The 24,607-nt window shown below is 38.8% G+C and overlaps 2 protein-coding genes, 1 non-coding gene and 1 pseudogene across 3 annotated transcripts; 2 read left to right on the top strand and 2 right to left on the bottom strand.

Moving 5' to 3' along the window:
* Positions 1-3,977: 3,977 nt before the first annotated feature.
* Positions 3,978-4,557, top strand: LOC124977470 (60S ribosomal protein L19-like; annotated as a pseudogene).
* A 7,570-nt stretch (positions 4,558-12,127) lies between these two features.
* Positions 12,128-12,234, bottom strand: LOC124978583 (U6 spliceosomal RNA). Its single transcript, XR_007107551.1, has one exon. It is a non-coding gene; the product is annotated as a U6 spliceosomal RNA (small nuclear RNA).
* A 3,122-nt stretch (positions 12,235-15,356) lies between these two features.
* Positions 15,357-16,007, bottom strand: Rnase10 (ribonuclease A family member 10 (inactive)). The gene has a single exon (XM_047542157.1). It carries the CDS (start codon positions 16,005-16,007, stop codon positions 15,357-15,359), a length of 651 nt encoding a protein of 216 aa, XP_047398113.1.
* A 1,252-nt stretch (positions 16,008-17,259) lies between these two features.
* Positions 17,260-19,109, top strand: LOC124978090 (dolichyl-diphosphooligosaccharide--protein glycosyltransferase subunit 4). The gene has a single exon (XM_047542158.1). The coding sequence runs from the start codon at positions 18,248-18,250 to the stop codon at positions 18,359-18,361; it is 114 nt and encodes a 37-aa protein (XP_047398114.1). The 5' UTR covers positions 17,260-18,247; the 3' UTR covers positions 18,362-19,109.
* The last annotated feature ends 5,498 nt before the right edge of the window (positions 19,110-24,607 follow it).

Genomic DNA, 24,607 nt, shown 5'->3' with positions numbered 1-24,607 from the left:
TAGCAGGCCCTAAGCAACTGAAAATAAAATAAAAGAATGGGATATATAGTTCAGTGGTAAAGCAGCCTTGGGTTCAATCTCCAGTACCAAAAAATTACATACATACACACAGATATAACGAGCTTGAACCATCTTGTTCTTCAAAGCAAGGAACTGCCTAAAGAATGATGGAAACATGAAATCACAGAGAAGTCAGAGTGAAAGGGCTTCCAATGACTAATGTGGGACAGATTATAACTCATAAAACATGAGTCCAGAGTAAAATAAATAAACGAATGCATTTAATTGGAATAGGTAATAAGGGATTAAATAATTTCAAAAGATATTGACCACTAAACACTAATTACAAAAAGTAAACAATAATACATTTATTAGAGAAGCCTGGCAGATTCCCCTTAATCAAGTGAACAAAGTAAACATCAATAATGGCTCAAACTGATATTGAACTGGAACCGGGAGAAAGCAGGGGAAAAACTGGCCTCATTTCTGTAACATCCCTGGCAGAGATACAGAATCTGAATCTAACAGAACAAACTCATATTGAGGGACATTCCACAAAATAATTGGCCTGGAATCTTCAAAAGAGTCAGTCATGAACCCACAAAAGCCTAAGAAGTTATCTTAGACCAAGGAGAATAAAAGAGACATGACTATTAAAAGAAATGCACCATTCTTTTTGTTATAAAGGACATCTTTGGGACCGATGGTGAAATTTGAGCAGGATCTGAGTTAGATGGTAGCACATGTCAGTGTCATGATTTTAATGAATGAGTTGTGGTTATATAGGAGAATAGCGTTATTATAACAAGAAAGACACACTAGCTACAGAAAAAGAGTTCATTGTACTGGTAACTTTTCTGTGAGTTTGATATTATCTGAAACATTTAAAATTACATTTCAAAAGTACAATGCGAAACTACATATAAAGTTTTACCCCAATTTTCTATTTAAAAACGCATATTTGTGATAAATCTAAGCTTTGAAATTTTCTTGTATGTGCCAATATGTTTATATTCTTAGGTATTATTTGTTTGCATGATACCAAATCGGTTTTTAGATTAAGCGCAAAATGTAAACCCATTAAGTTAGCTCAAATGTGTTTTGATTCACATGACTGTAAATCTGTGACAAATAAGTTAATCTGAACTTGTTGATAATAAGGATGTCTTTAAAATTTGGTAACACTTTGGTTTCTGGCCTGTTAGAATTTTTGCAATTAAATAACTTTTAAAATGTTAACTCTGCTTGATCTCCATGAGTAATCTAAAGATTGCCATTAAATACATAAACATAGAGGATAGGCATTTATAAATGTTCAGTTTTTAGAAAGCTTTCTGTTGTTTTGCTATAAAAGCCCTTTTATGAAGGATTTTCCAAGTAGAATTGAGGGTTATAAAATATTATTTATGTAGCCTAATAACAACAGTCTAAGATAAAATCTGAAGGGCTTACCTGCTTTGAGATACTGCTATTGTCCTATTTATTCTTTGCAAAAATTGGATTCTTGAGAATGTAGCTTCTCAATCATTTTGTTTTTTGAGTAATACCTTGATTCACAACTAAAATATTAGGATTTTCAGAATTCAAATATGTTGTGTTTTCTTTTGATAAATGTGTAATTCTTTTGTCTCTATATAATACTCATTGATATAAATTATTAACTATTCAACAGACTTGAAAATTTTCTTATGCAGTAAAATGTTTAGACTGAGTTTATACTAATTTCTAAAAGGGTTCATTATTAGGTATTATTTAACACATACTAGCAGAATTTCTAACTCAAGGAAATTAATTAAGTATTTGGTATTTCTTTCCTTGCTCCAAGCCTGAGATAAGCCAAAAAACTAACAGATGATTTAAAACACAAATAACCTGTGTGTGGTTTCTGTTTCTGATTTCTAGAATGTCATCCCTCTATAATGAGTAAAAAATTATGGGTTTTTTTGTTAGTGATGTTGAAAATTGATTATAAATCCTAGTAGTACTTTCTGAAATTAACGTTTTATATATCTTCATTCAGCAACCTAAATCTTATATCCATTCCCTGAATTTTGATTGTTATATTTACATTGGATATGAGAATCTGATATTAGATATCAGCTTTGAAAACTGATTTGCCTCTTTTAAGTATATTTTTACAACTGTCATGTTAGAAAAGGTTCATATTGATACACAAGCCCTAAATTTGTGATTGCTAACAATCAAATTGATATTAGCTAATCAGCCTTGAATAGATTAAAAACCTGTTTACAACTAACCTCAGTTCCTTTGCTAACCTAGAGTTACAAAATGAATTTATATAATGTTTTAATCAGCACAGTGCTTTATTGCTTTCTTTTTTCTTTAAATTTGCTTTTTTAGATATACATGACAGTATTATTTAGATATGTTTATACAAAATGGATTATATCTTATTCTAAGTGGAATCCCAGTCTTGTGGTTGTGCATGATGTGGAAATTCATTGTGGTGTTTTCATATATGTACATATGTGTCAGATTCATTCTACTGTCTTTCCTATGCCTATTCCTCCTCCCTTTCCTTCATTCCCCTTTGTTATTCCGCTAAACTTCTATTCTTTCCCTCTTCCCACCCCTTTTTGTGTGTTTGCATCCACTAATCAGAGACAAGATTTGACCTTTGGTTTTTGGGGATTGGCTTATTGACTTAGTATGATAGTCTCCCAGATCCATCCATTTACTGGCAAATGTCATAAGTCATTCTTTTTTATAGCTGAGTAATATTCCATTGTGTATATGTACCACATTTCTTCATCCATTCATCTGTTGAAGGGCACCTAGGCTGGTTCCATAGTTTAGTTATTGTGAATGTGCTGCTATAAACATTGATGTGGCTGCATCACTGTAGTATGCCGATTTTAAGTCCTTTGGGTATAAACCTAGGAGTGGGAAAACTGGGTCAAATGGTGGGTCCATTCCAAGTTTTCTGAGGAATCTCCATACTGCTTTCCAGAAAGGTGGCACCAATTTGTAGTTCCACTGGCAAGTATGAATGTAACCTTTTCTCTACATCCTGGCCAATATTTATTGTTACTTGTATTCTTGATAATTGCCATTCTGACTAGAGTGAGGTGAAATCTCAGTATAGTTTTAATTTGTATTTCTCTAATTGCTAGAGATGGTGAACCATTTTTCATGTATTTGTTGACCATTTGGTATTTATTGTCCTGTGAAATGTCTGTTCAGTCCCTTTGCCCATTTTTTGATTGGGTTATTTGGGTTATTTTTGTGTCTATGTTTTTTTTTTGTTTTTTTTTTTGTTTTTTTTTTTGAGTTCTTTATATATCCTGGAGATTATCACTCTGTCTTGGATGTAAATGGCAAAGATTTTCTCCCATATTGTTGGCTCTCTGTTCACACTTGTGATTGTTCTATTTGCTGTGAAGAAGCTTTTTAGTTTGATACTATCCCATTTATTAATTCTTGATTTTACTTCTTGTGCTTTAGGAATCTTGTTGAGGAATTCAGTTTCTAAGCCGACACAAGGATGTGTTGGGCCTACATTTTTCTTTTAGTAGGTTGGGATTTCTGGCTTTACCACCTTCTTAAAAGGTCCTTCGGAGCTGTTAAAGGTATCTTGTGCTTTGTCTGTCAAAAGTCTAATTTATATCGGTTAAATGTTGTAGAGATTTTTCACTGAAAGAAATGGATTTTTTCCTGCTTTAAATGTAGATCTTTTTATTATTACGAAAAGGTATACACATTTTTTGCATAAAAGGCTAAAAAGCATAATATAATATCAACCAAATATTAAAAGTGACTAATTTTTGATAATGTGAGTACATTTGACCATAACTTTCTTTTTCATCCTATTTTCCTAAAGTTATACAATGAATTGTATTGCTTTTTTTCTTGATGTCTCAAATCACTAGAAGAAAAACTAGACAACACAAATACATTTTTAAAAATAATTCATTAAGGAGTTCTTTCCTTTCGCTGCCACAGCTACAGTCATAAGTATGCTCAGGCTTCAGAAGAGGCTTGCTGGGCGTCCTCCACTGTGGGAAAAAGAAAGTCTGGTTGGATCCCCATGAGACCAGTGAAATTGCCAATGCCAGCTCTCACCAGCAGATCCGGAAGCTGATCAAAGATGGGTTGATCATCCACAAACCAGTGACTGTCCATTCCCGGGCTCGATGCCCGAAAAATACATTGGCTGCCCGGAAGGGCAGGTATGTGGGCATAGGTAAGCGAGAGGGTATAGCTAATGCTGAAATGCGGAGAAGGTAACCTGGATGACGAGGATGCGGATTCTGCGCGGGCTGCTCAGGAGATACCGTGAATCTAAGAAGATTGACCGTCACATGTATCACAGCCTCCACCTGAAGGTAAAGGGGAATGTGTTCAAAAACAAGCGGATTCTCGTGGAACACATCCACAAGTTGAAGGCAGATAAGGTCCGCAAGAAGCTCCTGGCTGACCAGGCTGAGGCCCGCAGGTCTAAGACCAAGAAGGCACACAAGCACCGTGAGGAGCGCCTCCAGGCCAAGAAGGAAGAGCTCATCAAGACTGCCCAAGGAGGAAGAGACCAGGAAATAAAACTCCCCTCTTGTGTCTGTACATAGTGGTCTCAGTCCTTCAAATAAAAACAAGTTTTATTTGTTAAAAAAATTCATTAATTAAAATTACCCTAAATCTTACTACCAAAACCTAACCACTGACATTTTGACAGCTATCATTCCAGAATTATTTTTACTTGCAAACATATGCAAGTATTTTTTTTTTACAAATATAGGCATATGCTTTCATGAATTGGAATCATAATAAACACCATAAACTTCTCTCATTGAATTCATTTGCAATCTTCCATGTCCATAAATTTAGGTCTTACCATCACCTTAAGGAACTGAGTATTATTTCACTGTTAAACTTCTAATGCCATTTAAAATAGAACATCTAAGGTTTTCTACTCTTTCCATTAAAAGCCATGCTGCAATAAACATCCTTGTTCCATACATCTTTATGCACTTGATATATTAACTCCTTAGAATAAATTGTGGAAAGTGGAATCCTTGAGTCAAACAGTAAGAAAAAAATGTCAGGAGTTTTGCTGCAAATTGCCCTTTGGAAATTAAGTGTATCCATGTGTGTTCTTACCAGTCCAGGACCCTGACCCTCAGCCACATTCGCCAGTGTCATCTTTCTTCTTTGTAAGGAACTTACAGGAATATAAATAATCTTTATATTTTTATATAAATAAACAACTAAACAAATACATTTCCTACTTTTATAAATGTCCTAGAAATGATACGTATTGTATGTTTTTTAACTAATATACTAAAAGTAAGTCAATTATTAGCTGAAGGGGCAGAAGAGAAGTAAAGTCATTCTTTTGTTCCCAAATTTAAAAAAAAGAAGAAGTCAAATGTGCTGGGGCACGCCTGTAATCCTGGCTACTCTAGAGGCAGGAGGCTCTCTGAAACCCAGAAGTTCAGGGTTGGCCTGTGCAAATAATGAGACCCTTTAAATAAATAAATATTATGGCACAGTTTCTAAAAGTCAGGACTGTGGAAACAAGTTACTGAGTGGCTCTGGTTCGGCGTGTCCCATGAGTTTGCAGTCATCCGAAGGCTGTTCAGTCACCTGACCTTTGAAAGGAGGCCTTAGTTACTTCCTGCTGTTGGAAGAAGACCTGAGTTCCTTTCCATAGTGTTGCTGTACTGCTCAAGGAATGGCAACTACCTTACCCCAGAGCGAGTGAAGCAAGTGCTAGGGGGAAAGACAAATTCTTTTCTTGAACTATCTCAGAAGCTCCATGCCATTACTTTTATTCCATCCAATCATTAGAATTAAATCATTAAGTTCAGCCACATTCCAGGAAAGGGAAAATAAGATTGCCTTTTTCTTTTTTTCAATACTGGGGATCAGAGTCAGGGCCTCAAACATGCTAGGCAAATGCTCCAACACTGAGCTGTACCTCTAGCTCTCAAGATCACTTTTTGAAATGAAGAGTATCAATGAATGTATAGAAAAAATTTTGAATTATCATAACTAAAAGTCAACTCTTATCAAGAGCTTCTGTAGTTTCAGATAATGATGAGAGATGGCTGACCATCCCTAGATGGAGAAAGTTGGAAACCTGGAATAGTGATAACATCATTGATTCAAGGGCAGTTGATTCCTTGGTGCACCTTCCTCTTGAGTGGTAGTGTGAGTTCCATTAAATGTGTGTGTGTGTGTGTGTGTGTGTGTGTGTGTGTGTACAGATACATTGAACACTTGCAATGTATAAGGCATTGTGTTAGTTCACCTAGGAATTCCTACTTACTGATAAACATGAACCAGAGAGTTTACTTATGCAAGATCAGCTAATAAATGTTAAAGCTAGGAGTTCAACACAAACTTGATGTGGCCCAGCTTCCTAAAACTTACAGTGCCAAGATCCCATGGGTATGCTTCACTGACATTACAGAGTTTACCCTGCCTGCCTGCCTGCCTGAAGTGAGCTTCAACGGGGGCCTCTGTCCTTCAGCTCCATAGACAACTTCAAGTAAAATGAGTTTTTTATCTCTTCCTTAGAATATGTACATTCTAAAAGCAGCTCCTGTCAGAGTTTGCCTTTAGCAAAGATATTAGGCCAGTTAGCCTAAAAACAGAGACTAAGACGGAGATTCTTGAGCTAGTGATTTTGCTTTTAGGGAGTACTCTCAGGAACTGATCTTAGGGAGTGTAGAAGGAAAAGCAAAACAGAGATGTGATTTCGACAAAAACCTAGCCTCAAACCTGACCCATCATGGAGCTCTTAAACATGATTAATGCCATAAAATTAAGGCGAGAGGTTCAGTTTCCTTTATATCTTAGTCAGTGATCAGCTTTGGGCTACCCTTGAGGAAGAACATGACCTCTTAGGCATTCCCAACAAGGAGGTCCCCACAGACTGGAAACGATTCTTTGAAGAGGAGGACATTTGTGAATTCTCAGCAAAGAATACCCACAGCAGCTGGAGCATGGTTGCACCTGCCTGGTGAAAAGGAGCCTTTATCAGCAGTTTCTCTGGATATACTTTCCTTAGTCTTCTAATACCGTTGCTCTCTGTATGCCGGTTTTTGCAGCTCTCAGAGCCCAGGGCTAGACCCAATCACATCACCCTCCTCTTCCTATCACAGTTATCTGTTCTGGTTCTCATTTATAGATATGCTCAAGGACAGACCAAGTGCTTCATCTTCTTTCTTGAATGAATACCATGCCAAACTCAAACAAAAGCATTCATAGAATAAGGGTTATTTGATTACGTTTTGATTTTCTTGTTGTCACCTGATAAAGGTGCCCCAAAATCCCTTTCATTCTTTGCAGTTAATAATTTTAAATCCTTGTGTATGGGGCTATAATGCCAAATATGAGCTTCAAGCCAGTGCAGGATAGCTGACATTCTACAACAGTGGGAACCCTAATGCCTCCTCAGTCCTATATATACAGGCAATGAACTATGATGTACCCATTTGCCTCATTGTCCCCTTTGCTTAGCCCAAATACCACCATCTTCCTCTTTCCCTTCCTCTTCCCCTAAATCTAACCTCTTACCTTATTTCTGAATCATAATCCTAATAAAGAACCAGACTAGCTCTCTTAAAAGTGACATCACTGTGATTTCAATCACTTTCTGAAAATAACTGGAGCCCAATCTGCAAACACAAAGAGGAGAGAAAGGGTAGGTCTACAGGTAAGATGTAGGGTACAGAGTCAGGAATATCAACAAATTATGTGCTATATCAAAATGTTGCTGAAAGTAGCAATGACTCTGTCCCTTGGAGTCCTTTCGGGTCCCGCTAGGGATGAAACTGCTAGATGATGAAGCTCAGTCTACTTTGCCTGGCAAGAGTGAGACTGAGCTACATTGCTGGCTGCTGCATTTTTTTTTTTTTTTTTTTTTGAGACAGTTTCTCACTAAGTTGTCTAGGCTGACCTGGATCCTCTAGCCCCAGCCTTCTGCCTCAGCCTCTCAAGTAGCTAGGATTACAGGCTACCTGTATGTTGGTAGGTATAATATAGATAAATCACAATGCCTGGCTACCACAGTTTTTAAATGTTTTCCAAAGTATCTGGAACTGAATTATATTTATCATTCCAGATCAAGCATGCACATTTCTAATCTAGACCTAGGAGACAGTTAAATGAAGGAAAAAGTACAATTTTATTCCTTCTCTCCTTATTATAAAACCATGTGTGGTATGCATTTGAAATGTGGATGAAAAAGGATACTGTGGGGAAAAAATGAAAATCTCCTATAATCCAACTAAACTCAGTAATTTGATTTTCTTTATCTGGATTTGATTATTTTTTTCAAATATTTTTTCAAAAAATATTTGCGTGCTCATCTTGTGCTTTGGAGGATGGAGGTAAGGGTTAGAAAAACAAATGTCCTAAGAGAGTTGGTTGGAGCAGCTAAGAAGGAGGTGATGGATATTAGGGCAAACTTTATCCTTTAAGAAGGTTAAGATGGCATGAAAATGTCTTCTCTCTGTCTCAAAGATTGTTAAGCAGAGAGAGGTGTTCGTCCTGAGAAGGGCCAGCAACAAAAGAAGAGCAGGGTAAGGAGTGAATTAGAGTGGCAGAGAAACATCTCTAACAAGGAGCCCTGGAAAGATGGCTTAGAGCAGAGAAGGGCTTTATGGGAGCAGGGGAGAGAATTGTTTCAATTATATCCTTTAATTTAAGATTATGTTGTCACTGGGAGAAGCATTCTGTGCAGTTTTACTTAGTATTGAGTTTCGTTTCATATTACATTATTTTCCCATGTCATTAAATAGCCTTAAAAACATTTAAGCCATGACTTATTTTACTAATCCTCTATGATTGGACCTTGTCATTTCTAATTTTTTTATTATAATTGCTGTTGATGAAATTTTTTTGTCTGTCTTTGTTCACATTCTTATTTCCTTAGGAGACTGACACTTGACAGTATGATTACTGGATCAAAGGCTATATCATACACAGTACTGATACATATTGCCAGTTTGCTCTTTCAAGCAATGTATGAAAGTGGCAACATCCTTGCCTGCACTGGATATTATATATTTTTAAATTTTTTCCATTTCAATAGGTAAACAGTGACATGTCATTGTTTTAAAATGCATTTTTTATATTAATGAAGTTAGTATTTTTTCATGTTTTTCTTGTCTTTTCATATTCTCAGACTATTTTAAACTACTTTTCTTACTAATTTATGAGTTTTCAATATATTTAAAAAAAAGAAGGAAATAAAGAAGGGAAATGGGACCCAGGCCCACAAAGATCCAAGTCCTACCTTGGGGCACCACACCCAGAGACCATCACAGCCCCAGTCAATCCCCTCACAGGCATCTTCCTACGCAGAAGACATTCCAAAGTGTAGGGAAACCCTGAGGGGCTGGGCCCAGGACAGCGCTCCTGCTTGCTCATGTCTAAGGATTGCACTGTCCCCAAGTATATAAATTTTGTTGCCATCCAAGAAATGAAATTTAAGGGGTTCTATAAGACCCCACACACTAGTCAATGCACCTGAAACTCAAGCCTGTGCTGATGGTATTGCACTTTGTGTTACAGCGCTGGCTCCAGAAGGACCCTGTCCAAATACTTACATGCTCTCTCTGAGCAGTGATCCCAGCAGTACCACTAGGTGCAGCCAACATTCACAGAGCCGCACTAGAGCTACTTAACCTCATGTAATCCTTGCAACAGTATAAAGTAGGTACTATCATTATCTCACTGTACGTAAGAAGAACCTGAGGTGCTGAGAGCTCAGAGCAACTACCGAAGGCACAACAGCTTTTAAATGGCTGTGCTGCAATTGTTTCCCATGTCTGTCTGAAATAGGACTGGGACTTACATGGGCTTGGGTCCCATTTCTTCTCTTTACAGCACCACCCCATATGTGAGGTCAACCAGAATTCTTGAAAGAGTGCTGGGACTTGCATCTGTGGGGTCATTCTGAGTCCCCAAGACCAGGCACTGGTTCCATGAGGATGGCCTGGCAAGTAGATTTCTCCCACTGGCTAGTATGATATTTCTTTTGTGGGATCATGTGAGAATGAGCCACCAGAATGGTGCTTACATACTGATTTGGGGTGATGCAAATATGTCCTAGACACAGGATGAATTTAGGACTCTGGTCCACCAATGGTTACTATTAACCCCTGGTCATATATCCCTTGTCTGTCTGAACTGGTTCTTTTCTTTTGTGGTGTACAAAACCACATTTCTTGATAATCTGAGCATAGATTATTTTATAATCTTAACTAGACGTCAGTCTTTAGGATAAATCCTCATGATAAAGGAAGCCAGGTGAAAGGTTTAGAAAACTCTAGGGAAAGAAAAGAAAGTCTAGAATAGTGTTTTCCAACTGGAAACATTAGATCTAGAAAATGCTACTAATGATGGGGGTGGGGAGATTATTTGGTGGGAATAATTACAGAAATGTTAAATATGATCTCTATTATTAGAACTCCACAAGGTATATTAATATTAAAGGCTGTGAGAAGCTCTTGAGAAAAGAAATTCATTTGCCTATGTTTAATTCTCCCAAATCATTTCAACATCTCTGTTAACAGTCTTTGAAACATTGATTCACAAAAAAAAAAAAAAAAAAAAAAAAAACTACCTTGGAAGGGATAGTAATGTAGCCCCACCATGCCTAGACCTCGTCTGATGCCCAGTCTCCAATTCAGACTAATTAAATCTATATGGCTGCAAGAGGGCCTTTGGAATTGCATTTTTCATATTTTAAAGCTTCCCAAGGTAATTCAAATAAGCTGCCAACAGTGAGTAAAATTTGTATAGAGTGTTGTGAATAAGTATCTGAGTGTGCAAATAGTAGAGGATTCATTCTTCCCAGTCACTTTTAATACACTCAGTGCTACATCACCCAAGAAGCAGTCTGTATAGCAGGGCAAACCACAGGCCAAGAAGAGAGAAAGAATTAAAGGAGAACAAGAGAGAGAAGCCAGATGGTTGACTTGCACCTGTAGTCCCAGCTACTCAGGAGACTGAAGTGGGAAGGTCCCTTAAGCACAGGAGTTAAGATCAGTTTGGGCAACATAAGGACACCATATTAAAAAAAAAAAAAAAGAAAGAAAGAAAGAAAGAGAGAGAAAAAAAAGACTGACAGCAAGAGATTGATTCTGAAAAAGCTTTATATTTCATATTTTTTAAAAAATTAAAGAAATCATCCTAGTAAAAGTCAAAATTTTAAACATATATTATGATTTAGATTGGTTGTGATTTTAAAAACTTTGAATAACGTTTTAAGAAGTGTCCATCATCATCCAGACTGTCAGGACCCATATTCATGAGGACCCAGAACCTGGAGATTCTTTTCTGCTCTTGCTCTCTCTCGCTCTCTCTCTCTCTCTCTCTCTCTCTCTCTCTCTCTCTCTCTCTCTCTCTCATTTACCTAATACCTAGTACATATGTTCTTAGCACAATGAATGCTTTAAACTGATGCAAACACATAGTCTAGGCCCTAAATTACTTAGAGTTGAATCTCATCCTTTTGAACCACTGTAAGCAAACAGGAGCGGCAAGTGAAGAGAAGGACCATAAGCCTCCATCTAAAATACCAATCAGTCATGTATGAGTTGGGAGATCCTCATCAAGGTAAGTGGGGACTGTGATTTGAATATGGTTTGTCCATAAAGTGTTCATGTGTTAGAGGACTGGTCCTCAGTGTGGCTATGTTGAGTGGTAGAACCCTTAAGGAATGGGGCCTAGTAGGAGGTGGTTAGGTCATTAGGAGCCCTGCTCTTGGTAGGGATCAATTCTGGTCTGGTGGAGGAGTTAGCTCTTACAAGAGTGGGTTGGTATAAAAGAGTAAGACTTGCCTCTTCCAAGTCTCTAGCTTCCTGTCTTGCCTGTGCTCTCTCCCTCTTGCATGTGCTCCCTCCATGATGCTCTCTGCCATGTTGTGACCCAACTAAAGGGACCCTAACCATAAACCAAACTGATGGAGTCACTGATCTTGGATTTTCAACCTCTAGAACTGAAAGTTAAATAAACCTCTTTTCTTTAGGTAGCTTCAGGTATTTTGTTATAGTAACAGAAAATGTTACTCTTTTTGAGACTGTCACTTACATGTAAAGTGGAGTAAACATAATCTACCTCCGTATAGGAATAAATTTTTTTTTTTTTTTTTTTTTTAAATATGGAACGCTTCACGAATTTGCGTGTCATCCTTGCGCAGGGGCCATGCTAATCTTCTCTGTATCGTTCCAATTTTAGTATATGTGCTGCCGAAGCGAGCACTAGGAATAAATTAAAACCAAATATATGACAGCATCTAAAAGAGTGCCTGAAATACAATCATAGATTCCTTCCTGCTTGTCTTGGAAAGAAAAGAATTCATATGAAGCCCTTGAATCATGGATTAGGCTACTCAACTCTCCTCATATTTCTGGTACTTGATTGGAGTCACAGAATTTCTTAATTCTCCTAAGTGATTCTATGCTTCATTGCAATTATTATAACTTCTGAGTAAGTACTGGAGAATCAATAAGTAGGAAATTATTGATCAATAAATGTGTTGATGAAGAATATAGAAGAATTTCATGATATAACTGCTTCCACAAAGATGCTTGTGGCATAACTAAGATCACATAGGATATACTCAAATTAATTAAGAGCTCATGAAATAGTAAACATAGGTTCACAATCCCTTACTTGAAACTTGGGGCCAAAACATTTGGGAACTTAGAATTTTTTGAATTTTTAAAAGTGATATTATGTGTGTGCATATACATACATAATATACTACTGAACCACCCACAGAAGAGCATATCTTAGGCAATATTCATGACCAAACACACTGATCTTGCCACAATAAAATGTGTAATGGTTGCATAGCATAAACAAAGATAATAAGCCTCATGTTCTCAATTTAGTCAGGTGTTATAACTAAGGGAGTTTTAAAGTCACTTTGGGAAAAAACCTTGATTTTTAGAGCTTTAGGAATTTAGGGACTGTGGATAAGGGTCCAGGGACCTGTCACAAGGCTGAAAAGAGGAGGTGAGATATCCACAAAGCCTTGTCACCATGTGACATTGGCCATAGAAGCTGTGTTTTCCTGCTGGAGCCACTAGGAGCCTGTAGAGTATCTTGTAAGTTGGTTTCTTGAGCTGATCTCCACAGTCAGATTAAAGCCTGATGGCTGAGATTCCTCCAAAGTAGAGACCAGAATGGGGAGATGGGAGTCCTCACTGAGCAGTGCAGGAGCCCTAAGAGGAGAAAGTTGGGGACCCATAAAAGGATGTAGCTGTATTTGCAAGTGAGAGAAGATAGGCTTTAATCCCTGAGCTGTCCCTGTCTTTTACTATTTCTCTCTGTACAGTGGCCTCTGGCTTCTGGATAAGGTGAAGACATGCTTGGAACCCTTTCACATTCACTCCCAGTCTTACAGCCCTGGTTTACCTACCAAATTTCTAACTCCTACTCTGCTCTTTTTTACATCTCTTTTGACTCCACTCCTCATTTTTTACCTTGTCTTAGGTGACCTTTTGATCTCCCCCCATCAGGAAGAAGAGGAGTCTACACTGGCTGTGTCATCACCTCCTGCCTCTCCTGTCTCCACCACTCAAATGTCAGGGCAGCCCACAAAGGCAGGCACACTTCCTGCCCAACACTGTTTTCAAGAGGTCATTGCCAGGAAAGGTGAGTCAGCGTATAAAGGGAAATGTTGAATGGGGGAGTCTCGGAGGACACAGAACAACACATCCAAATGGCTGTCCTCCGCAAAGAACAGGAAGGATTAAGGAAATACGGAAACAAAGGGGGCGCTGGGGGGCAGGTCAGAGTCAAGGAACTTTTTCTTCTCTCCCGTCTCCCGTGTGTGTGCAGTCCTGACTCAGGTCTCTTACCAGATAGGAAGATGAAGCCGAGGAAAACCCTAAGGGGAGGAAATCTCAAAACCAAACCACACGGTGAGTCCTCATAACTATTTTCTCAAACTTCCCCCGCCCCCGTGCTTTCTAACTACACTTATTTTTTGATATATTTGAATTTAGAGGAAATAGGCTGAGGGCAGCCACTTGCATCCTCTATTTATTCAACCCCATAGCGTCCCTGCCCTTCCCTGTTTTGTTTGTTGTTGTTTGTTTTTATTTTTATTTATTTACTTATTTTGCTTTTCCCCTTCTTAAATAGATCCAAATACATGCCAAAATTATTCTTTCACCAACTTTCCTTGTTCTTCAGCACAAGAAAGGGGCAAGGTGCTGAATGAGAATAAGACTTCCTCCCACTTCATTCATCCCATATTTAATGAGCTTCTCCTGTGAGTACTCTTCTACTGTTTATTCTTAATTTGGAGAGATAGTGCTCTCTCTTCCTCTCTGCTTCTCTTCTTCTCACTTCTTCTTTTTTTTTTTTTTTGTGGTGCTGGGGATGGAGCCCAGGGCTCTGTGCTTGAGGCAATCACTTTACCAACTGAGCTATCTCCCCAGCCCTCTTCTTCTCACTTCTGATCTACCTTCCCTCCAACCCTTCTGCCAGACTCAGTAGGACCTTCATCCTACCTGGCAAAGCAGAAGTGACTAGTATGAGCTGACTGAAAAACTCTATATCTAAAAAGATATGGAGAAAGTGAAAGAAGGGCCCCAAAAGAAAAAGAAGAGGAAAAAGAGACAGAAAAAAGAAGGGGGAAAATAAAGCAGAAGGGGGAAAATGGGGAAAGAGGGGTGGGGGTGGGAAACAAAGCAAAACGAAAATGGGAAGAAAAAGAGTCAGGAAGGGCCAGGAGAAAGAGTGCAGTTCTCGCCCCAGCATGTTCTGTCTTGACATACGCCTCTGCACCACCTGTCTGCAGACCCCTGAGCCTAGGCTCTGTTTCCAGGTTCAGGGTAAGACACATGGTCCACGTGGTTTTCTAGACACAGTCACAAACACAATCATTTTAATTGCATCCTCAACGCAGAAGTGTAGGTGTGCAAAGCCCAGGGTCTCAAGGGATTGCTGTAGAGGCTTGAGGTGGATAGCAGAGAAGAATATGGGAAACAGAAGTATTAAATAAACTCTGTCAGTTCACACTCAAAGGCACACTCAGACATGGAACAGACTAACAACCAGGCCACAAGAAGGACTTACTTATCCCCTTCCAGGACAGAGATTGGAGAGGAGAAATAGAGAACTCAGAGAAGCTGGGCATCATTACTCTCTTTAGCACCTCTAATTCCAGGAATAAAATGCAAATTGGATGACCCCTAAGGCAAAGAAGAATGACATTTTCAGAAGATGATGATAAAGAATAATTCATCTTCTCCTCCTAGAAACTTCTCTGCCAGATTACCTAAGAGGAGGAGCGCAACTTGAGAAGTGTAAGTGGAAAAGGAAAAGGAAGAGAATAAGGTAAAAGAGAAAGAAGTGGATGAGTTGCTTCACTGTATAGATGTTAACTGGAGGTTCATGGCATTGCAGGTTATGATGATGACCCTTTCCATAATGAAAGTCATATAATTGCATTTAGGAGTGACCTGGCCAGGTTTGGACAACTTGCAGAATGTTAAATCAAAGGGACGGGGGCTTCTGTGACATTTGGCCCCTTTGAGGTCACAGGCAACCACAGGACTGCTACAGACAGCTTTGACTGTGTTGAGATTCTCATGGATGAATGTGTACTCCGTTATGCAGCTGCGATTGTGCTCCTTCATCTTGTTTGCCATCATGGTATTGCATTCCCTGGCCTCTAAGCCAAGCCTAAGATCTTCTTTGTTGCTTCGCAAGAGAGTCTCATCCCTGAGCACCCTGTTTCCTCTGACCTCGTCTTCACTGGAGATGTTATCTTCTGGCCAGCCAGGTTCCCCTGTCCCATTGTTGCTGAGCACTAGGCTTTCTGTGGTTTGTATGCCCTTTCCCTTCTCAGTGGCCTCGACTTTGTCCTGTGAGTCACTGGACCAAAACTGGTTCAGTGGCTGATCACTATCCTCCAGGACCACTGAGGCCATGTGAAGCCCCAGCCCCAGGCCGAGGCCCAGGCCCAGCAGCAGCAGCAGCAGCATGAAAAAGATTTGTACAAGAGTCAGCTTCATTTTACCTGGAAGGGAAGAGGGAAATAGAAGGATATGATGTTGAGATGAAAACCGGCACCAATGGAGACTGTGCCCTCCCTAAACCCTACATCGGCTTTGGGGTCTCCCCTTGCTTTTCCACATGGCTCCACCTCCCAAAACAGTAATCCTTTGTCTTTCTCTTCCCATTTCTCTGTCCCTCCCCACCCTACTCCCGGTTTTCCTGTTAATGTATAAGGCAGATCCTGAAGATTGGGAAGGTGACCAGGAAAAGCAGTTCTGAAATTGGTTTATAGATGAGGACTAAGTGAGGAAGGCTGGCACCAATGATTCTTAAATAATCAAATTCTTAATCAAGTAATTAACTTGACTTTTGCTCATTACTATTATTTTTTTCCCCAAAAGGATAAAAAAAAAAAAATTCTTGTGTTGTGGTACACACCAGTAATCCCACTGACTTGGGAGACTGAGGCAAGGAATCACAAGTTCAAGGCCAGCCTCAGTAACTGAATGAGGCCCTAAGCAACTTAGTGAGACCTTGTCTCAAAATAAAAATAAAAACGGTTTGGGGTATGACTCAGAGGTGAAGCACCCCTGGGTTCAATCCCCAGGACCAAAAAAAAAAAAAAAAAAAGAAAGAAAGAAAAAGAAAGAAAAGAAAAAAAGAAAAATGAATACAAAAAGTACTGTAGTCTATTCAACTGAGACTGGAGGGAAGATGTCCAGTCTCAATCTTCCATTCTTACTAAAGTTACATCTTGTCATATCAGATTCCTTCCTCTGTGAAAGACCGCCTAGTACCTAGGTAGTCCTGCTAATTTGTACTTTCAGGGAAGAAGTGGAATAAGAATGAAAACACAAAAAAAAAACCCAAACAACTGACCTGCTGGAGCTTCCTTACTAATAAAGATCTTAATGAGAGCCGAAGCAATGAGAGTATCTTTGTCTTGCTAGGTCAGTATCACCCCCTATCAAAGAGAGACTTTCTCTACAAGAAAAAAAAAAAAAATGCTATAATGAACATTATTGAGACAGTTGAAAAAATTAGAATATAGTTTGTGCAGTAGATGATAATATTATTATTTCAGTGTTTCATATAATAAATTTTAAAATTAAATTCAGATTATTTAAGAGAATAGCCTTTCTCTTAGAAAATACTGAAATATTAACGTATGCATGAATAAAGTGCATGCTTATAGGAAAAAAAGAAAATTATAAAAAACTTGAGAAAAAAAATTTTAAATAATGTTTCTGAATAAAAAACATTGAGAAATTATTATTGCAACTTTTCTGTAAAGATAAAAATGTTTCCATAATTTTTTTAGTTAAAAAAAATAGAATTTCTCATGTTGTTCCCTCAGGTACACAATACAGTGACTTACATACACTCCTAAGTAGCTTCAGAGATTCTTGTATCTTCCAGTTCCTCAAATTCTTTCCTCCCAGGGTTTTCTTCTCTGTGATCAGTGACCCGGATGCTGGTCTGCATAAAAACGGTTATCTCCTATGGTTCCTGTGCTCTTAAACACAGAATGATTTCTTAAACCACTCCTCCTTCCTCTCCCCCAACCCAACACTAAACAATTATACTCAGTCAATTTGCCTTTCTGCTCCCACAAACACTTTGAAGTAAGGCTATTTGAGCAATAAGACAGATCCAGACTTCCAGGACAGGAAATGTCTCCATCCTGAAAAAGCCCAGACAGTTTTATCACTCCATCGTTCCACTCCTGAATTGCACCCACTTACCTGCGGTTTATACCAGTCTGACCTCTTGCATGAATTTCAAACCTAGTTGTCTTTTAAGTTATGTTCTTTGTCCTTTATTTGGGCCATCTCTCCAACATGGTTATTTTATTTTTTACATTTTACAATGGTATCATGACTTGATTTGAAGATTTGGAGTACATGAGTCAATTGTAAATGTTCACATACCTTTCTTTGCCTATACCTTTACCCAGCCCTTCACTCCACTCTTCTTTCCATCCTCCAACCATCAGCCATGTGCCCATAGCAACACCTAGATTTTACAAATCTGATTATTTAGCCCTAGATAAGAGATTATCCAAAGCACCACTATCGTTAATCCCTATAGGCTGGATGAATAGAGCCAGGAAAGTTACAATGTGGTTGCTAAGATTATCTTCTTTAGCAAACATTGACATCATGATACAATATTGTTAAATGTACTCTGGAGGTTCCGGTCCAGGTCTCCTACCTCCAACTGGTGCACAGGCAGCCTCGGAGCCAAACTGGTCAGGATGATCACGGACGTGCAGCTCGCCATCTTCGCCAACATGCTGGGTGTGTCGCTCTTCTTGCTTGTGGTTCTCTATCACTACGTGGCGGTCAACAATCCCAAGAAACAGGAATGAAAGTGGCGCTTTCTCCGCCCCAGGGTTCCAGGACATAAGCTGAGGCAAGATGGAGGGTGTGAAGGACCTTCACACTTCACTTCATCCCTTCTACCCATCACAACATACAAAGCAACTACACCTGGATTTTTCCAAACAACTTTTATTTCCTCAAAGTCTTCCTTAACCCTATGGAACAAGAAACTGCCACTGAATAGGGCCCAGTATAGGGGCTGCTTTTCTACTCCCTTCCCTCCCCCCAATACAAATATATTTAAAAAAAAAAATGTACTCTGGAGATCATTAAAGCACTAAAAAAAAAATCCTCTCTAGACATAAATGAGGCCTCTTAGGAATATGTTTTCCATAGTCATTCAGACCGGAGCTTTCAAATGGTGATTTGGAAAAACACTTCTATAATCCACACGGTCACCTGGGTTGACTTTCTGGAGTGCCAATGTTGATAACTTAGAACAACTAAGCAATCTTGAAACTTGCTTTGCGTGAGGAACTTGCTGCATTTCACCCTCACAATTTGCTTGTGCTGTCCCTCTTAGGTGTCTATTCTGCCCATTCACTCTGGCAAATTCTCTTTTCAACAGAAAGGGAAATGGAGAATCCTCTACTGAGCCCAGCAATAGTCTAGGGTCAGCAGGGACAATATATTCAGTTACAGGCTTCACCGGCTTCTTTATTACTGGAGTGTTCTGATTACTACTAGAGATCATTTGAAACCAACCTTTAATTGAATATGAAGAAAGGAACTAAGTCTGTGGTCTAAGAATAAACTTTAGACTTAACATATGTTTTATTTGTGATTGTGGTTATTGTTTTTTGTTTTATTTCCCCTAGGCAATAGTTTTCTCATCTTCTAAATTTGGAGTGTAGTAGCACTTATGTCACAGGGCTATTGTAAATATTACATAAGATGCTGAAGGCTAAATGTGTTAGCTTTTGTTGTTGTTCTTGCTATTTCACGGCAATTACCAACATATGCTAATTGCCCATACAATCAATACCATTTTCCTGTTTAAAAATAACTAAGGACTAAGGACCAATAGCTACAGAATAAGAACCAACACCACACTAAATACTGCTACCAACACTGCTCACTGTTTCTCCTACAAGTGTCTTTTAATATCCTAGACTATCAGAGAAGGAAGTAAGATTCATATAGATTGACTCTCTGTTTTACAAATAAAGTGACTCAAAGAGATTGATATCTCAGATGCTACAGATGAATAATGGTAGTTCTGATGACAAAATCCTTGACTTCTAGTCAGATTTAAAAAAATGTATGATTGATTGATTGATGTAGAGATAGGAGAGGCATCCTGATTAGAAAACTGATAATCCATTTAAGACTTTGATTCTAAATGTGCTATTTCTCATTGTACTGGGATCACTGAGAGATGGGAAACAACTGAGATGATCCCCATAAATCCCTAGCTTACTCCCTGTAGAGTTTTCAGGTTGCATCAGAGAGAGGGAGAACCCAGGTAGAGACTGTCAATCTCCTTGAGTTGAGGAGACAGAATTGGGGGTCCAAGAAGGCCAGGTTAACCTGAGTTCACAGGGTTCCAAAGGGGACAGAGATGCAGAGAGAATTTCAGAACTCTGGACTGGTGAGAGAGACCCCTGTGCATCTGTCAGAAAAGCTAAAATTGAAAAACCAGTGATAATGACAAACTCTGACCAGGATGCAGATCTCTGGTAGGAATATAAAATTTTATAGTTACTCTGGAAAACAACTTGGTAGATTCTTAAAACACTAAATTTGTATTTATCATACAGTCTAGAAATTGCACTCTTGGGTGTTTAAATTAGGACATTTAAAATGTAAGTATGCAAAAAAACTGTACATAAATAAAATGGCAGTTTTATGCATCTTAACCAACAACTGAGAACAACCCAAATGTCCTCCAGTAGGGGAAGGATCAAGCAAACTTTAGTATGTGTATACCACAGAATACTACTCAGCAATAAAAAGATTGAATTATTGATAAATGCAGCAGACTGGAAGGTATCAAGGGCACTTATATTGAGTGAAAAAAAAATTAGATTGTAACAAAAACAGCAGGGTACCAGCATAAAACAGACTCACAGACCAATGCAGTAGAATAGAGGACACAGAATAAACCCATACAGCTACAGTCATCTGATTCTTGACAAAGGTGTCAAAAATATATATTGGAGAAAAGACAGCCTTTTTAACAAAAGGTGCTAGGAAAATTGGATATCCATATGTTGACTGAAACTAGATTCTTATCTTCTACCCCATATAAAAATGGACTCAAAGTGGATCAAAGACCTGAGTATAAGACCTGAAACTCTGAAACTGCTAAAAGAAAACATAGAGAAAATCCTTCAGGAGATAGTGACAGGTAACAACTCCTGAATAGGACTCCTATAGCTCAGGAAACAGTAACAAGAATCAGCAAAGGGGATTGCATCAAGTTAAGAACTTCTGCATAGCAAAGGAAATAGCAGAACAAAGAGACAGCATACAGAATGAGAGTTTCTCTTCCAACAGAGACTTGATAACTAAAATATATGAAGAATTCAAATTTTAGCATCAAAGAAAAAACTCAATCAATAAATGGGCAAATGGACTAAACAGACACTTCTCCAAAGAAGAAATGCAAAGAATCAATGATTATACAAAAAATGTTCAACATCTTTGGCAATCAAGGAAATGCAAAAATCAAAATTACACTGAGATTCCATCTCACCCCAGTCAGAATGATTATCATCAAAATACAAAAACTAGGGCTAGGGATATAAGTCGAAGATAGAGAATTTGCCTAGTGTGTGTGAGGCCCTGGGTTCAGTCCTCAGCACTGCAAAAACAAACAAACAAACAAACAAACAAAAACACAATACCTTCTGGAAAGTTGGAGGGAGAGGGAAGGAACACTTACACACAGCAGGCATGTAAATTAGTACAAATTATCACAGCTACTATGGAAATCAGTGTGAAAGTTCCTCAACTAAAAATAGAACTACATGTGACCCATTTATATCGATTCTCACGATACACTTGAAGGAATGAGAGTCCTCATGCTATAGACATACCTGCATACCCAAGTTTATGCCGACATAATTCACAACAGATAACTTATGGAATCAGTCTAGGTGCCCCTCAACAGAAGAATAGATAAAGAAATGTGGTATACATACACAATGCAGTATTATCCCATCAAAAAGAACAAAATTATATCATTTGCAGAAAAATGAATGGAAAGAGCATCATGTTAAGCAAAATAAACCAGACTCAGAAAGCTAAGTATCAAAGGTTTGCTCTCATGTGGAATCTAGAAGGGAAAAAAGCCAGGGAGGCAGGGGGAGTAGGAGGGAGACTTAAGAGGAAAGAGATGGGGGAGAGGAGGAAGGAAAACAGATAAAGGTGGGGAGGGTGGCAATGATCCAAGTATGGTGTGTGCATGTACAAATATGAGATAATCATCCCATTATTTTATATATTTAATATGTACTAATAAAAAATGAAAAAGGGCTGGAGATGTAGCTTAGTGGTAGAATACCTCTGGGCTCAATCATCAGTTCCTCAATACCCTGGGTTCAATCCACAGTACAAATAATAATAATAATAACATACACACACACACACACACACACACACACACACACAGACACATATACATATGTATATAAATGGTATGGTGCCAGGCACAGTGGCTCACACATGTAATGCCAACAACTCAGGAGGCTGAGATAGGAGAAGCAAGTTCAAGGGCAACCTCAGTAACTTAGCAAGGCCCTAAGCAACCTACTGAGACCCTGTCTCTAAAAACAAAACAAAACAAAAAATGGCATGTACTGTATGATTGCTTTTATATAACATGGAAAACAGATTAGAGGCTGTCAATAGTGAAGGTGGGAACATAGGTGTGACCATACAGTTGTATCACAAAGGAGTTCTTTGTGGTGATGAAATAGATCTGTATCTTCTCCAGTTTTTTGTTTGTGTGTTTAGCAGCACTGGGAATTAAACCCAGGGTCTTCGGCACTCTAGGCAAGAGCTCTACCACTGAGTTGTATCCCCAGTCTATAGATCTTTCTCTTGATTGAGTGATGGTTGCATGAATCAACACATGTAATAAAATTACACATTATGGTAACTTCAATTTCCCAGTTTTTATATTGCACTGTAGTTAGGTAAGATGTAACCACTGGGGGAAAAATGGGACCTCTGTGTGCTATTTTGCAACTTTCCATGAATCCATAATTATTTCAAAATAAAAATGTTTTGTCTGGGAATGCAGCTCAGTAGTAGAATGTGTGCCTAGTATTTATGAGACTGAGTTCAATCCCCATCACCACAATAAATAAATACAAATTACAATTTGAGCTGTCACAAGATAGCCAAATGTAGTAGAGTCTGCAGTTCAGAAAAGTCTGGGAGACATCAGCACATAGGTATCTAAAGTTGTGAAACTAAATGAAAATGAAGAGAAGGATTTTCTTTTTTCACTTTGTTGTTTGTTTGTTTGTTTGTTTTGTGGTGCTGGTGAATTGAACCAAGGGCTTCATGATGCTAGGTAAGCTCTCTCCCCATGATATGTACCCCAGTCTTTTTGTGTTTTTAAGATGGGAGAAACTAATAGCTTGTTTGTTGATACTAAAGTTCTAATAGAGAGTAAAAACTGATAATGCAGAAGAGAAAGGAGGAATTTGTTGGGGCAATGATGAGTGCTCATACTCAGAATGAATTGCCTGGGTTTATGCATGTGACTGTGCTGTTTTCTATTAATTATACTTCTGGATAGTAAAGGAGACACACACACATGTTTGCTATGAAAGGTCAGATCCAATGACATGGTTGAGAACCACTGGTTAAAAGAATCAGTAAATGCAGAGGTCTGGCTACACAGTGCATGCATTATTTTTTCCTTCATTCTGCAATTGTGGTTGCTCCTGTCCATTAATAGTTGATTAGCTCTAAGAATCAACCTTGGTCTTAGGCTAGAAATTCTGTAGCTATGAGGAGTCTCTTGACATAGGAGACATGGGAACAGGAGAAGGGGGAAATGCTGAACAATGTCTTTATAAATCCACTCTGGTGTAGGTCCCAAATAAGCAATTATCTTCTTTTCCAGGGTTTTTGTCACTCATATGCCCACTAGATTCTCAAAAGTTCAGGAAGAAGGGGCTTTTTTTTTTTTTTTCCCAGAGACTGGCATATTACTGGGGATGACCCAACATCTAAACACCATCCCCCATCAGGTTTCCAGAGTGCTCAATAGTGTGCAGAACATAGTGTCACTTTCCCCTGACTCATCAACACAAAGGGACCTGGCCTATTAAAGATATTCAGCAGATGTCTTGATAGTAAGCACTTAGAACATTATGTAGTGAAACACTTGTAGGTCCGCTGGTTATGCCCTATTCAAGGGTGACCAACAAAGAGGAAGAGACTTAAAACCTCACCTGTACTCTGCAAAGGAAACTGGGCAAACTGGCACAGAGTTGACTTCATCCAGAGGAAGAGAACTTTCTTCTCAATCATGCAAATGTGCTGTTTCTGGGGACTAAATGGATGACTTTACATTTGAGTTCATTTCACATAAGTGACCTCACGTGGCTCTCACACCTTCTCTTCCAGATAAGAAGACCTCCTCCTTTATAGAAAAGTGAGGCCTCAAGATGTTAAGTGACTTGCCCAAAGTCATCTAGGTAGTGGGTGGTGGGGCAGAAATAGGCCCCTGATTTGCTAACTCTACCTATGGTGCCTTCTCTATATCACCTGTGTAGTTAACTGGTTTTAGTTGAAGTTATTTCCTCATGGATCTAGAGAACAACTGGTTTCCACTGATGCCAAATCTTGAATATATAAGATGGATATTTCAGTTATTAAGAATCATAACAGCCAGACAGGTGGCACAGGTCTGTAATTCCTGGGAGGCTGAGGCAGGAGGATTGCGAGTTCAAAGCCAGCCTCAGCAAAAGTGAGATGCTTAACAACTCAGTGAGACCCTGTCTCTAAATAAAATACGAAATAGGGCTGGGGATGTGGCTCAGTGGTTGAATGCCCCTGAGTTCAATCCCCGGTACCCACCACTCACCCCCCACAAAAAAAGAATCATAACAGGCCAGACATGGTGGTGCATGCCTGTAATCCCAGCAGTTTGGGAGGTTGTGGTAGGAGGATTGCTAGTTCAAAGCCAGCCTCAGCAATTTAGTAAGGCCCTAAGCCACTCAGGGAGAACTTGTCTCTAAATAAAACAAAAAGGGGCTGGGGATGTGGCT

The sequence above is a fragment of the Sciurus carolinensis genome, chromosome 2 (assembly GCF_902686445.1).
Source record: "Sciurus carolinensis chromosome 2, mSciCar1.2, whole genome shotgun sequence".
NCBI classification, from domain to species: Eukaryota; Metazoa; Chordata; class Mammalia; order Rodentia; family Sciuridae; genus Sciurus; species Sciurus carolinensis.
The sequence above is the reverse complement of the archived record's forward strand: the minus strand, read 5'-3'. Positions and strand labels throughout refer to the sequence as shown.